This window comes from Sinocyclocheilus grahami, unplaced genomic scaffold (genome assembly GCF_001515645.1).
Source record: "Sinocyclocheilus grahami isolate Dianchi unplaced genomic scaffold, SAMN03320097.WGS_v1.1 scaffold152.1, whole genome shotgun sequence".
Lineage (NCBI taxonomy): Eukaryota > Metazoa > Chordata > Actinopteri > Cypriniformes > Cyprinidae > Sinocyclocheilus > Sinocyclocheilus grahami.
In genome coordinates this window covers 1,643,381-1,657,325 of record NW_015505331.1, presented here as the reverse complement: position 1 = coordinate 1,657,325, position 13,945 = coordinate 1,643,381, and the positions used below count along the sequence as shown (strand labels likewise).

The following is a 13,945-nucleotide window of genomic DNA, read 5'->3' as shown; positions in this document are numbered from 1 at the left end:
TGTGTAAAAGCATTTTGCTACCACTTGTTAAACAGGATTAAGCAGTGAGGGTGTGTGAACACTCTTTTCACTATATAAACAAAAGCTACCTCTGGCTATAACAGACAGAAAAATTAAGATTAAAGGTGTTAGTTTAAATGTTAAGCAAATATTAAACGATATTTAGAGATGAAGTTATATTTAGATTCTGGGAGGTGACAGGAACATTCAACCCACCTCTATCTTTATCCTGGTGTAGGAGTGTATTATGGATGTTACATGGTCTACGCCACTGAACCTGTTCTCTTAGATCAGGCACACTGCCTGGCAGTTCCTCTGATGACACGATGGGATGAGAAAGTACCACTCGGGTGGAGACCACTGGATCCTCCTGATATCGAGAAAGGTCAGTGGTCTCCCAGGCACCTAGAAATAGTGAATGAAAACACTGTTTTAGCCTGATATAAGAAAATTAGATGTTCTTAGTCATCATGGTGTGGTTTTGGAAATGAATCCTCTCATTAAAATAATATTTAATAACATTTTCAAATAAAATCACCCCATTAATAGGGTCAACAGAACATTGATAAAGATAACTTAGTACTTGGGAAATATGTGTGTATATATATATATATATATATATATTATATACATATACACTAGAGTCTGATGACACAAAACTCAAGATGAACGGAAGTAGTAGGCACATGTGTGAATGTGATATTTACTTACGTTGCTTTGCTGCTGGGGCAACAGTATGGTTACGTAACTTCCTGCCCATAAAGTTCAAAGACATGGACACATTTTCTGCTCCAGAATTGACATACATGATGCCAGAGTGTTCGTATCTCTGTTTTGTTTGGAAATGGTACAAAGCACACATGTCACAATGATACATTGAAACACTGTTTGCAGGTTACACTCAGACGTGGCTGTACAGGACACCAGAAGGATTCCTTCACACTCACAAACATGCAAACTGAGCAATGCTGTTCAATAAGTTATATGCAACTTAAATGATAGCTTTTCCACAACAAATTTTAGGAATTGTCTCTATATGTTCCCTATCCATCTGAATATATTGATTAGAAAAGTAAAATCATCCCCCAGTGTATTTGATATTAAAAAGTGCAAACCTTTTGTGTAAAAGCATTTTGCTACCACTTGTTAAACAGGATTAAGCAGTGAGGGTGTGTGAACACTCTTTTCACTATATAAACAAAAGCTACCTCTGGCTATAACAGACAGAAAAATGTACATTGAATAACGTTTGGTGAATCAGACAGATAAACATTAACATAATCAGTGAAATCATCACTAACCACTTTACAAATCAGATTAAAGAAATATGGAATCAGTAAATCAGAGGGGTTACCTGGATTTAAGATGACACTTGACTGCGGTTAGCTGTAGGAAGACCTGACTGGCAAACACGGTAGAGAAAAACTGGAAAGATGCTTGTTTTTGTGAGGAACCAAACTCTCAACGCTTGTTAAATATTAACCTCAGTGGATGAGGTTTCAAGTGGGATTAGTTTGCTTGAATGGCCAACACAAGCTGCAGACTGTCATCAGGTTTCCAATGTGTGAGATAGAGATTGTAACTAGATCTAGATAGGTCTATCTCTCTAGTACAGTGCTAATGGAAAACCTGCATTGTGATCATCTGTCAGGTTTGTGAATTATTGTCTTCCCTTAAAAATGTATTAAATATTTTTTCATGAATTGAGAACCATATGATTGGACATCATGTTCTCATGACCTGCCTGGTATCTGTCTTCATGTACCTGCATTGTTACAAAAAAAAAAAAAGTTGAAATTTCGGTAAAAGAATACCAGCCTAAAAACAGTATACATATGCATGCAGTATATGAAAGAAAACAATGCAGAGAATTCTGAAAATGCCTATTTTTACAACACAAATATATGCATTGCCTTGTTAAATTTAATATAAATTTCTTCTGTAAATAATCAAGTAATTTGTGCTTGTAACTTTTGTACAGTAAAATTGCATGCATTTTATAATATTAAATCATTCAACTTTAAAGTCGTTATATTTATTCATATAGTGCTTTATATAATAAAGACGTTCTATATGGAAAGGTACATATGATCAATTATTAGTTTTGTTGTATTTTTTTTTTTTTTTTACATTTTCCATTCTTTTTTGGTTTAACATTTTAGTCATCGGTCATATTGAAGGCAAAAGAAATATAATCTTTCTGTGAATTATTACTGGGTTTTAATATGCTTACTAAGTGGTGTGAAAAAAACTATTTGTAATATAAATTAAAGCTGTCAAATGAGTTACACTTGTTGAAATAAACCCAGGTGATCTCGCTGAGTTGTGCAAATCTTGAAAATCATACTTTAATACATAGTCAAGTCAAGTCAAGTCAAGTCAAGTCTGCTTTATTGTCAATTCTTCCACATGTACAGCACATACACACAGAGAATTGAAATTGCATTACTCTCAGACCCTTGGGTGCATACAGATAACATAAATACAGATTAAATACAAAATACAACTATACAAATATACAAATAAGGTAAAATGTAAAAAAATATATATAAAGCACAAGGCATATGGCAGATAGAGTGCAAACCAGTAAAGTAAACAACAGTGCAGATATAGATATAGTGATTGTAGTGCAAAAAATGATTTGTAGTGCAAAAGAGCTTATTTAGACTGATTAAAGTGACAGTGTGTGTGTGTATTTGGGAGGGGGGAGTGGGAGAGTCCATCAGAGGGTCAGAGTTCAGTGGTGTGTGGGGCAAAAGAGGGGAGGGGGGGCAAGGTCGGGAGGGAGTTCAGTTTCCTGACAGCCTGATGGATGAAGCTGTCCTTCAGTCTGCTGGTCCTGGCCTGGAGACTCCGCAGTCTCCTCCCTGATGGCAGCAGACTGAAGAAGCTGTGTGTCGGGTGGGTGGGATCACCTGCAATGCAGAGGGCTTTGCGGGTGAGACGGGTGTTGTAGATGTCCTGAAGGGAGGGGAGAGAGGCACCAACGATCTTCTCAGCTGCTCTCACTATGCGTTGAAGTGTCTTGCGGCAGGACGCGGTGCAGGCGCCATACCACACAGTGATGCAGCTCATCAGAATGCTCTCGATGGTGCCTTTGTAGAAGGTGCACATGATGGGGGCTGGGGCTCTGGCTCTTCTCAGTTTGCGGAGGAAGTAGAGACGCTGCTGTGCTTTCTTGGCCAGTGCTGCAGTGTTGTCAGTCCAGGAGAGATCCTCTGTGATGTGCACACCCAGGAACTTGGTGCTGCTCACCCTCTCCACAGTCACACCATTGACGGTCAGAGGAGCATGCTGAGTGCGCACTCTCCTGAAGTCAACAACAATCTCCTTCGTCTTCTCCACATTCAGAGAGAGATTGTTGTCACTGCACCACCCGGCCAGGCGGCTCACCTCGCTCCTGTAGTTTGTCTCATCTCTGTTGCTAATGAGACCCACTACAGTCGTGTCATCTGCAAACTTGATAAGGAGGTTGGAGTTGTGTGACGGTGTGCAGTCGTGGGTCAGCAGAGTGAAGAGGAGGGGGCTCAGCACACATCCTTGGGGGGCCCCTGTGTTCAGTGTGATGGTGCTGGATGTGCTGCTGCCGACCCGAACTGCCTGAGGTCTTCCAGTCAGGAAGTCCAACAGCCAGTTGCACAGCGACCAACAGCCAGTTGCATATGGAGATCACATTGAGCAACTAGTAAATTAATATACCCGGTTGCGCTAACAGATGTTAGGCAGAAATGTTTGAACATCACAAATTCCATATATTAGGTGCATGTACAAGTCCAATAAAGAAGAAGGCTATAGTTTAGACTAGAGGTTTATATGATCAAGTATGGGTGTTAGGAAATACTGGAAAAATGTGAAAGGCAGAGAACATGTCAAGATCTGTTTGGGCAGTGTTAGGTCAGTTCATGAGTTCATGCGTGTCCCGACAGGTCTGCATTAAAAAAACAGCAATGACTGGCTGTATCTTTTTAAAACATTCAATCTTTTATCTAAGGAATGTGAATTGATAGGTATGTTGTCTCGTCGTTGCCATCATTTGGTTGGTGTGTATAAAAGAATGAAGTAGAACTGGAACTTCAGAAGCATTGCTTGTCTCTGTTTGTTCTTCAATGACCTTTTTAACGAATTCTGTTAATTAACCAGTGGTTCAATCTGATACAGTACATGATCATAATGTGCTATCATATCCACTGAACCATGGTGAAGAAATTGCTCAACACAACGCTGGTAAATGAATGCCATAAAAAGCTTCACATAAATTGCTTGCAAAAATTGCGTAAACTGCCTGCATCTTGCATACTTGATGGTGTGTAGCCAGAGTATTCATATTGCATACTTTTGGCATTTCTACTTTCTCTCCTCCTGGGAACAAATACATTCATGGCTGAGGGGTGTTTAACATATTAAATTTGCCCCTGAATTTATTTTTCGAATTTTACATTTTATTTATTATTTTCTGTATTCATTTCTAAACTTCTTTTTTCACTTTATTTATATTCTTTTTTTTTTTAAATTAACACCAGCTGACTTTAGATCAGCAGCAGCCTTTGCTTACTGCGTGCATGCATGCTCACAGAAATGTTTAATTCTGGTTTTACACAAGGTTACTCTATTTTTAACTAGCCTGCTCTGAAAGGACAGACATGCCTTGAATTTGTGAAGATTCTCTGCACACATTGCCAGGTTCAAGTGTTGCATGAGGCAAGACAATGGCTGTCGGTTGTTTACTAATCATGCATGGCTGCCATGCCAATCTAGGCATGCCTCATGAGTTCCCTGAATTATGATACATTTCAAATGAGTTGGACTATGTGATCATTCACTGCCTAAACAACAGTATTTGTTTCATATTTCATCTATCTGGAGTGCGTATGGGTTTTTAATTCTATACAGTATAACTTAAATGTAAGATTTTTGCAATTATTGTAGTCAGCCACGATTAATTTATTCCCTTTGAGAAATTTAAAGTATGGTCATGTGATCTCACGTGAATATGTCTGCTCCCATGACGCGAAATAAAACTTGTATATTTTTACCCGAAATAAAGCTTTTATTACGCTACAGATGTCAGTGTTCTTGATTTAAAACTGATTTTAAAAATAAATTACTGGTACTGAATGCTCCTTTAAAAAGAGAGAGAGAGAGACTAAAACTATTGTGAAGGAGGAAAGCCCAGACTGTCCGTGTCGACGCCCAGCTCTAACGCAACAGTTCAGCTTATGTTGCTAGGTGTGGTTCTCTGAGTATAAATACAGCTGAACACTCTCCTCCTGCTCGCTTGCTGTGCAATCGGTCTTGGTAAGTGAGAAACTGGGATTTTCTTGACTTCTTACGCGTTGTCTAACTCCGGATAGTGTTTTCAGTTTTTTTTTAAATATACGTATTTATGATAGCGTTGTTTTTGTTTACTGAAAAATAAGATTCAAATGAGAATAAAAAAACAAAAAAACAATTGCTAATGAAAGTTATGCAACAAAGTTGTGCAATAGTGTTGCTTAAAGAAGTTATTAAAAACTTTGCACACTTTGAGCTATAAAATGCCACATCCTGGTTTTGTGAATTGTTCTGTTGTTCAGTATTTGGATGTGTGACTGATGCATGCCAGACTTTAATGTTCTGTTCTTTTGGTGAATCATGTGCGTCCTGTAAGATTCATTAAAACTGTTAGAAAACGTAGATTATTAATTCCTGAAAACTATAATTCTGTTTTTTTTTCTCTCTTTTCTTTCTTTTTTTTAAAGGATTCTGCTTTTTGGTATACTGTATGTGTTTTAACATTCCAACATTTTACTGTAGGTTTAGCTGTTGAGTTTCAGGTGCCAAAATGTCCTTCGTCAGTGCTTTTCTTGAGCAGCTTGCCTATCAGGGCATGCAAGACAACACGGTACAAGACATCACAGTAAGTTTCTTCAATTTTCTGGAAAGTTTGAGCAGCACCAGACTAAATGAGTCAGCGATAGGAATGTACTCCACTCCCTATTTTAGCCACTTTCATCCTGTTAAAGGGAAAGAGCATCAATATTTCTGTGTTTCCTTCCTAAAGTTCACTTCTTGAATTTTTTTTTTTTATTGAATATACTTCTTAGACTGGTCTGCTGTAAGTCAGTTTGTAATTTTACATAGGCTATTTTTAAAGGATTTTCATAAGTGTCTCTCGTGCCTTTAGGATGGGCAGGGCACAGTGAAGCCCTTTGCTCAGTTTAATGCAGCTGCGGATGCAGGCGTCTTGGACAAGGCTATTAAGGCAAAAGGTTGGAATATGAATCTTGAAAAGTGAAGATGAATAAAATGCGTCTACATCTTTGCATTCTGCATCTGTTTGCTCTGTTGACAGAAGTTTTTGTTCTCAGGTGTGGATGAGGTCACAATCATTGAAACGCTGGTACGCAGGAGCAATGCCCAGCGCCAGCAAATCAAGGCCGCTTACCAGCAAGCATCCGGCAAGGTATCACATTCACTGGACCTGAAATCAACACATTTTTGCTGTCTAGATCCTCCCTCACCTAAATCACTTCTCCTCTGTGCAGCCTCTGGATGTAGCCTTGAAAGCTGCTCTTAAAGGAGAGCTGGAAGAAGTGGTTCTAAGCCTGTTGATGACTCCAGCTCAGTATGATTCCTTTCTGCTCAAAGGTGCCATGAAGGTAACATTATTTTCAGACTGTGGATGGAGAAACTTCATGTTTTTACTCCACATCTGGTGGATATTTTAATAGACAACCACCAGACCTGCATGTCGTCTTACACGCAAGATTTGACATGGGCAGTATAACTTAGTCTTTTTCTCTTCAGGGTATGGGCACAGATGAAGATACACTTGTCGAGATTTTGGCCTCCAGGACCAATAAAGAGATCCGAGAGATTAAACAGGTTTTCAAACAAGGTAACAATATTGCTAGTTATCATCCAGTTATGCTTTTAAATACGTTTATGGCATGAGTGTCCAATCCCGCTCCTGTAGGGCCAACAGCCTGCAGAGTTTAGCCCCAACGTGCTTCAACACACCTGCCTGGAAGTTTCTAGTAATCCTGAAGATCTTGCTTGGCTGGTTTAGGTGTGTTTAATTAGGGTTGGAGCTAAACTCTGCAGGACCGTGGCCCCCCAAGAGACACTCGGGGTTTGTGATACGTGAATGCAGTGTGTATATATGAAAATTGAATGTATGACTTCTATTTCTAGAATATAAGAAGGATCTAGAGGCGGAGATCAAGTCTGAGACAAGTGGGGACTTCAGGAATGCCCTGCTTTCTCTCTGCAAGGTTGCCTTTGCTCTTTATAGTGTTTCTCAATTCTGCCCCTCCCATTACTGCATGTTTTGGCTTTTTTTTTTTTTTTTTTTTTTTTTTTTTTAAACTGCAACTTACTAGGAGAGTGATTTGTGACTTGAATTGGCACAAAGTGCTTTTGCTCGTTGTTAAACTTTTTTTTTTATTTGAATTCACAGGCTACCAGAAGTGAAGACAAAGTTGTGCAAGAGGACTTGGCTGACAAAGATGCCAGGGTAATTAAATGATTTATTGTGTATATGTGGTTGGTCATTGTATGTACTTGTCTTTTGACCTCCGATTCTGCCTGTAGGCCTTGTATGAGGCAGGAGAGAAAAGAAAAGGCACAGACTGTGGTGTGTTCATTGACATCCTCACTTCACGGAATGCTTGTCACCTGAGAAGAGGTATGGTTGACTTCCTCCACCTCCCTGTTTTCAAAATCCACCTTAGTGATGATAGTCATTTTTTTCTTTATATTTAGTTTTTCAGCTGTACTCAAAGTACAGTAAAGCGGATGTCGCAAAAGCCATTGATCTGGAGTTGAAGGGGGATATTGAGAACTGCTTGACTGCTGTTGGTGAGACACTTAAACCTTCATATCTGTCCATCGCATTACGTACTGCATTTTAAAATGGAATGGCATGCAATAAGTTCACTGAAAAATGTTATTTGAATTGCCGCAGATCCTCTTAGATGTACCATACCTTTTAAGACTTGAAATACTTTCTTACAGTATGACAAGAATGCTATTTTAATGTTTCCTTTTACTGTATGCAATAATATGACAGGAATGTTATTTTAAGCTATGAGCAATGAAACCGAAGATGGCTTTTGCATGACATTTCCAAAATAAATATTTTCATCTTTTCTTATCACTGTGACTTATCTTTTCAACAGTGAAATGTGCTGGAAACAAATCTGCTTTCTTTGTTGAAAAACTAAATCAGGCAACAAAGGTAAATGGCAATCTAATGGATCCATTTAAAAATTAAAACGATTAAAATTAAAAAATAAGATTAAAAAATACAGTTTTAAGTATAAATGTATATGAATTAAAAACTAAAAGAACCACTGAGTGTGACTTTTTCACAGGGCTCTGGTTATAGAGGCCAGATCTTGACCAGAATATTGGTGAGCCGCTCTGAGATTGACTTGGCCAAAATCAAGCAAGAGTACCAGAAGAAGTTTGGCAAGAGCCTCTACCAGGACATCCAGGTAAATCTCAGTTAGCAAATTTTCAATATCATCATCATCATCATCATTATACTCTTCAATACATGAACACAAATTAATTAGGGTTATGCTGTATAGATTCAGTTGTTAAAGATTGTTTTGTGTTCGTTTTAGGATGACACCAAAGGAGACTATGAGACGATCCTGCTAGCCTTGTGTGGCAATTAATTAGTGTAAAAAATGAATGTATACAGATGAAGACCCACCAGCTATATGAATTATACACCCCCATACAAACAATTGTAGTAGAATGAAAAACATTAATAAATAAAAACTTGACTAAATGTATGTCTTTGTAAATTCATGCAAAGCTTCTAAAGTGTTGTGGTATGGTGTATCTATTCATTTTTAAAGTCGTGTTGACTGAAAAACAAACCAAAACATGCACAAAATGGGAGTTTAATGACGTAGATACGAAGGGGATCACATAAGCCCAAATAGTCACTAAGAGTTGTACTGATTGGAATCAGGGATAGAAAATCAAGTCTGACTCAAGTTACAAAAAAACAAAACACTTGCATTGTTTTTGCAGGCTCTAATTTATAAACCAACTCCAGTTTTCAAGGTGCCTTTAAAGGGTGCTCCAGAGTCCAGAAGGTTCTGCGACGTGTGGCAATCCACAACTGGTCCTCAAAAATCTTTTAATTTTGTGGTATCATAATTACCATTTGATTCAAGTAAAAGCTATATTTCTTTTGGCTAAAGATGCCTTTATATTTATTAAGGAAATCCTTTGATAGCTCATTAAAAAAAAAAAAACATGCAAGAGGGTTTATAAACTAAAATCTGCTGTATATAGAAACTATTACCGTAAAGAATCGATGACAAAAGATAAATTACGACTTGGACTGTGTGTCAGAAACATGTTCGGCTGGAACAATGGGAGTGGTAGGAGAAGAGATAAAGTTTGAGAAAGAGAGGGGGCGCGATTTCTTAACATTCCTTACTCCATGGCCCCCAATAGTATGGCCCTGCCCTACGCTGCAGTACCGCTGTAATGACGGGTGACGCTGTTGATTTAGTGGCCGTGAGCGCTCAGGAGAGCTATATGTTGATTGGTTGAAAGAGTGCGTTACGTTAAGCGCTCCCGCGGAAGTACCGAGGTTTGGAAAACAGGTTATGCTGCATCGAGCACAGCGGGTGAAGGAGACGTTTACCTGTAAATACAGTAAGGTATTTGCTGTACTTATTTGAACACTTCTATATACATGGATTCTGTTGTTCTTAATCCTAATTGTAAGTCTCCCTCTAGTGCCTCGAGCATATGTTGTGACAGTAATGGACAGTTTATGACTATAAATGAAATCGTTATTGAATATTTAATTCTCTTATTTATATTTTAGTGTCTAGTAGTTTTCAGAATGTAACGTTATATGAAAAATATCTAATGACACTTGCATTAGTTTTATCCGTTATATCCAGCTGTGATATTATTTTATGCCATGAATGAATGATGTGCAATAATGAATGAACCACTGTTTTTGAGGTAAGACACTAACGTTACTGATAAAACCATGCACTTGTCAATTTAGGGGTTTTGGTCTATTTTGCTCCCGTAACATGTCTTCTTTCAAACTAGAAAACATCCAAGATGTATGTGTTTATTTTATTATTTGCGTCTGCTTTCAAATACGATACATATCTTTAAAAGGCGTTTTCTCAAAATGATGCAGAAATCATGAGAAAGAAATCGTCAGAAATATTCCCTTCAGTAGCACTTCCATACACCAGACTTTCCAGTTTTAATCCTATCAGTGTTTTAAAAAATTGTATTTGTTTCTGGATGTTGACAATATTTCCTGATTCACTGAGTGGGGGGGGGGAAAAATCTTGAAAACCCTTAACTCTAATATGTCAACAAAATGAAAGGAGGATTTTGAAAACTTGGCTTTAACCAGTTCTGTTCTTGAAATATGTGCATATTTAATTAGTTTTAATGTACTGTAATCAATCAACTTGGAAAGTATGATGTTGTCTGTTACTGTTAGTTAAAATGTTTTACCTTATTCACCTGTGTTGTCATGTCTTGAATAGAAATGTCTTAAATAGAAACCATTATGTTAACTTATGTTGACAAGTCCATGTCAAACACTCTTCTTGTGTTGATTACAGAGTACAGCCATGAGCTGAGGCTCCCAAAACCTTCTCAATGATGAACGACAAACTGGTGTTCCTGGGTCTCCTTTACTTCATCCAGGGCATTCCGTATGGCCTGCAGTCGTCTTTGCTCCCGGTGTACCTGCGGGGTGCTGGCCACTCCCTAACCCGCATCAGCCTCACCAAAATCCTCTATTTCCCCTGGGTGCTCAAGGTACTCTGGGCCCCTCTGGTGGACCGGACTTGTACCAAGCGCTGCTGGTTAGTGGGCACAGTGGCTGGTCTGGCCCTCACCTGTTTGGTGAGCGCTGCCATCTCACCTGATGTTCAGTACATGGGTGTAGCAGGCTCCCTGCTCGCTATGAACGTGCTGGCATCAGTACAGGACATTGCAGCGGATGGGGCGGCCGTGCGGCTGCTCAGGGGTCAGGGGGAGCTAGGTCTAGGAAACACCGTGCAGGTGGTGGGGTATAAAGCTGGGTCTGTGTTTGCTGGAGGGGGGCTCCTGGCTGTGATTGATGTTGCAGGCTGGGGCTGGATGTTTGCACTGCTGGCTTGCGTGTACGGAGGTGTTGCTCTGTTCGTGTGGGGTGCCCCGGTGTTGGATGGAGAGTCTCTGCGGGGACAGGGAGAAGGACGGAGAGGGTCAAAGGATGTGATGCAGCCATGGAAGGTGTGGAGGAAGCTCTTGTCTGTGCCAGGAACGCCATGGACAATGTTCTACGTTCTCACTTACAAACTAGGTAAGATATTTGTCATAATTCGACATCAGATGGGTTGATTTAAATGATTTGGATATCGCAAAGTACATCTACAAGTACATCTACATTTCCCTCTAATTGGTTGAATAAGTTGACACACACCTGTTGTTTTGTAGTTGTGTACCGAATAGACTATATTCATACAGTTAATTATTTGTTAAATAAATATAATGCAGGGTTTCCCAAAAATTCATAATGTTCCCTCCGCCCCACTATTGTGACATTGTATAGATAAATTAGTCACTTTCCTGGTTAAATTGTTGTATTAAAATGTAATAAAAGTGTGTGTGTGTATAATTTCTAACTTTTACAAATATATTTTTATTAAAATGTATTAAAAATGTTATATATATATAATTATAATATAAATAATACATTATAATAATAATAATACATTTTAATACAAACTATTTGTAAATGATAAAAACTATAAAAAAATATTTGCATTTATAAAAACTGATTGTAAATTAATTCTGTGCTCTGCATCACTATAAGTAAGCTTTATGTTACTTAACAGGAAAGTGACTGGCTTATTTATACAGTGTCAGAATAGTGAGGTGATGGGAAAGTTATAAATGTTTGGAAGTCTTTTCTCCCCAGGTCTTTCTTTCATTTCCATGACTGACCATGAACTTGAAACTAAGTCATGGTAATGTGTTGTTTTTCCACAAGATGGCAGTCTTGCCCTTTTCCATGCTTACTGTCACATTATTCTCAATGATTTTGAAACAACTAAACATCAGGAAACCATACACAGTAACTTTGGTCACTCAGTTCAGTTCAGAATGTCTGTATACTGGAACTGATTGAAGTCTTTCATTTAACTTTGCACCAGCGTTTAACCACAAGCCCAACTTCTGTGCCATGATCTGAATCAGGAATATAGACATAAAGAGCAGCTAATGAATCACTTTCAATGAGCAGAATGTGGTGTTTGGCACCAGAAGGGGATTATGTCCGGATTAGAGTCTCTTTGTGTCTGTGGTATTTTTTATTGAAAACTGAATTCAGAAATATGTACTGCACTGTTTGTGTTAATGTATTTTGTTTGTGTCGCTTAATTTAAGTGTTATATGTTTTTCAGAACAATTTAATCAGAAAACCAAGCTTTGTGTGTCATGTGTATGTGTCTCTGGCAAAGAGAGAGAGGTGGCATTGTAATCGGATGAGCTTCAGCAGACGAAAGCAGACAGGACAAGCGGCAGCCCCCCTCTTAATCTGTCTTATAAGGTTTCTCCTCCGATCATCATCATCATAATCACTATTAAACAGCACACAAACTAGTTTACTAATGCACTAACATCTGTGTGCTAGTAAATGGCAAAACATAATTTTCTTAAAAACTATACTTACTATACAGTGGTGTGAAAAAGTGTTGGCCCCCTTCCTGATTTCTTATTTTTTTGCATGTTTGTCACACTTTAATGTTTCAGATCATCAAACAAATTTAAATATTAGTCAAAGATAACACAAGTAAACACAACATGCAGTTTTTAAATGAAGGTTTTTATTATTAAGGGAAAACAAAATCCAAAACTACATGGCCCTGTGTGAAGAAGTGTTTGCCCCCCTGTTAAAACTGTGGTTTATCACACCTGAGTTCAATTTCTCTAGCCACACCCAGGCCTGATTACTGCCACACCTGTTCGCAATCAAGAAATCTCTTAAATAGGACCTGCCTGACAAAGTGAAGTAGACCAAAAGATCCATACTTGTTTTTCCTTTTCCATTGACAAAAAACATTGTTTTTTCTTTTTTATTCTTGTTAAAAATTTTAGCATAAATCTAACAGTCCCTTGTGCAGTTTATGCTTAAAGCAAAAAACAACAAAAACTTTGCCAGTGGGATAAGAAAATAAACTTTCAAGAAAAGTTCAACATTTATTCTCTAAAAACAGATCGTAATATTTTATGCTGTTTTGTTTCTCAAGTAAATTTGTTTAAGTTTTTTAGGAGTGTGTACATTTTTTTTTTTTTTCTGGAAAAAAGACAAAAGTATTAATTTAAAGAAATTATGTTTGTTGTAGCTATAAAATCACTTTAAAACTATTAACATACGTTTATGGTGAAGTTATAATAGTTAGTCTGTGCTTGGAATGCAACATGCCTTTAATTGGTCATTTGCCTTTTTTCTCCTTTTATTGCTTGCTGCTCATTTATCATTATATGATCATAAACATTACATAGGAGCTCACAAAATAAAGTTCCTTGTTACTTAATAAAAAAATTTAACACGGTGTTTATTGGATTGTAGAATAATGTAAGTGTCTTACTAAGAAGACAAATCAATTGCACTTTACACCTAATGTTGTTGCATGTCATTTAGTGCTTGTATTGCATCACAGGTTGTTACCAAAAAATGTGTTATATATATATCTATATATATATAAGTTCTCTCAGCCGAAGCGTTGATAACGGGTGATGGGGGGGGGCTGGGATTGGGCCAGACGTGGAGCTTCCCTGGGAAGAGTCCAGCTGGAGGCGGGAGTGTACTTGTGGGGGTTAAAGTTGGATTCTCTATGGAAGTAGAAAGCCACTTTTGCTCTGTGTCTCGTTGTCTTTCACTCTCCTTCTCCAACTATATATATATATA

At 38.0% G+C, this 13,945-nt stretch overlaps 2 protein-coding genes and 1 long non-coding RNA gene across 4 annotated transcripts in view; 2 read left to right on the top strand and 1 right to left on the bottom strand.

The window, feature by feature from the left end:
* Positions 1–219: 219 nt before the first annotated feature.
* LOC107592399 (uncharacterized) lies at positions 220–1,446 on the bottom strand. Its single transcript, XR_001609974.1, has 3 exons — positions 1,355–1,446; positions 712–829; positions 220–405 (listed from the first exon to the last, which is right to left on the bottom strand). It is a non-coding gene; the product is annotated as an uncharacterized lncRNA (long non-coding RNA).
* Positions 1,447–5,202: 3,756 nt separating this feature from the next.
* Positions 5,203–8,670, top strand: LOC107592317 (annexin A1-like). Of its 2 annotated transcripts, none has more exons than XM_016281794.1 (13): positions 5,203–5,295; positions 5,794–5,890; positions 6,164–6,248; positions 6,348–6,442; positions 6,525–6,638; positions 6,787–6,877; positions 7,174–7,253; positions 7,439–7,495; positions 7,573–7,666; positions 7,744–7,839; positions 8,160–8,218; positions 8,355–8,477; positions 8,610–8,670. In XM_016281794.1, the coding sequence occupies exons 2-13, from the start codon at positions 5,822–5,824 to the stop codon at positions 8,661–8,663; spliced, it is 1,017 nt and encodes a 338-aa protein (XP_016137280.1). In that variant the 5' UTR covers positions 5,203–5,295; positions 5,794–5,821; the 3' UTR covers positions 8,664–8,670. The 2 variants fall into 2 exon arrangements, with proteins under 2 accessions (XP_016137280.1, XP_016137279.1); XM_016281793.1 differs by having other exon boundaries at positions 5,794–5,896.
* A 182-nt stretch (positions 8,671–8,852) lies between these two features.
* Positions 8,853–13,945, top strand: part of LOC107592373 (major facilitator superfamily domain-containing protein 3-like) — a 38,458-nt gene continuing 33,365 nt past the window's right edge. Inside the window, exons 1-2 of the mRNA XM_016281873.1 lie at positions 8,853–9,668; positions 10,608–11,335. Coding sequence (XP_016137359.1) covers positions 10,645–11,335 — 691 coding nt within the window. The 5' untranslated portion in view covers positions 8,853–9,668; positions 10,608–10,644. The remainder of the gene's footprint in view (positions 9,669–10,607; positions 11,336–13,945) is intronic.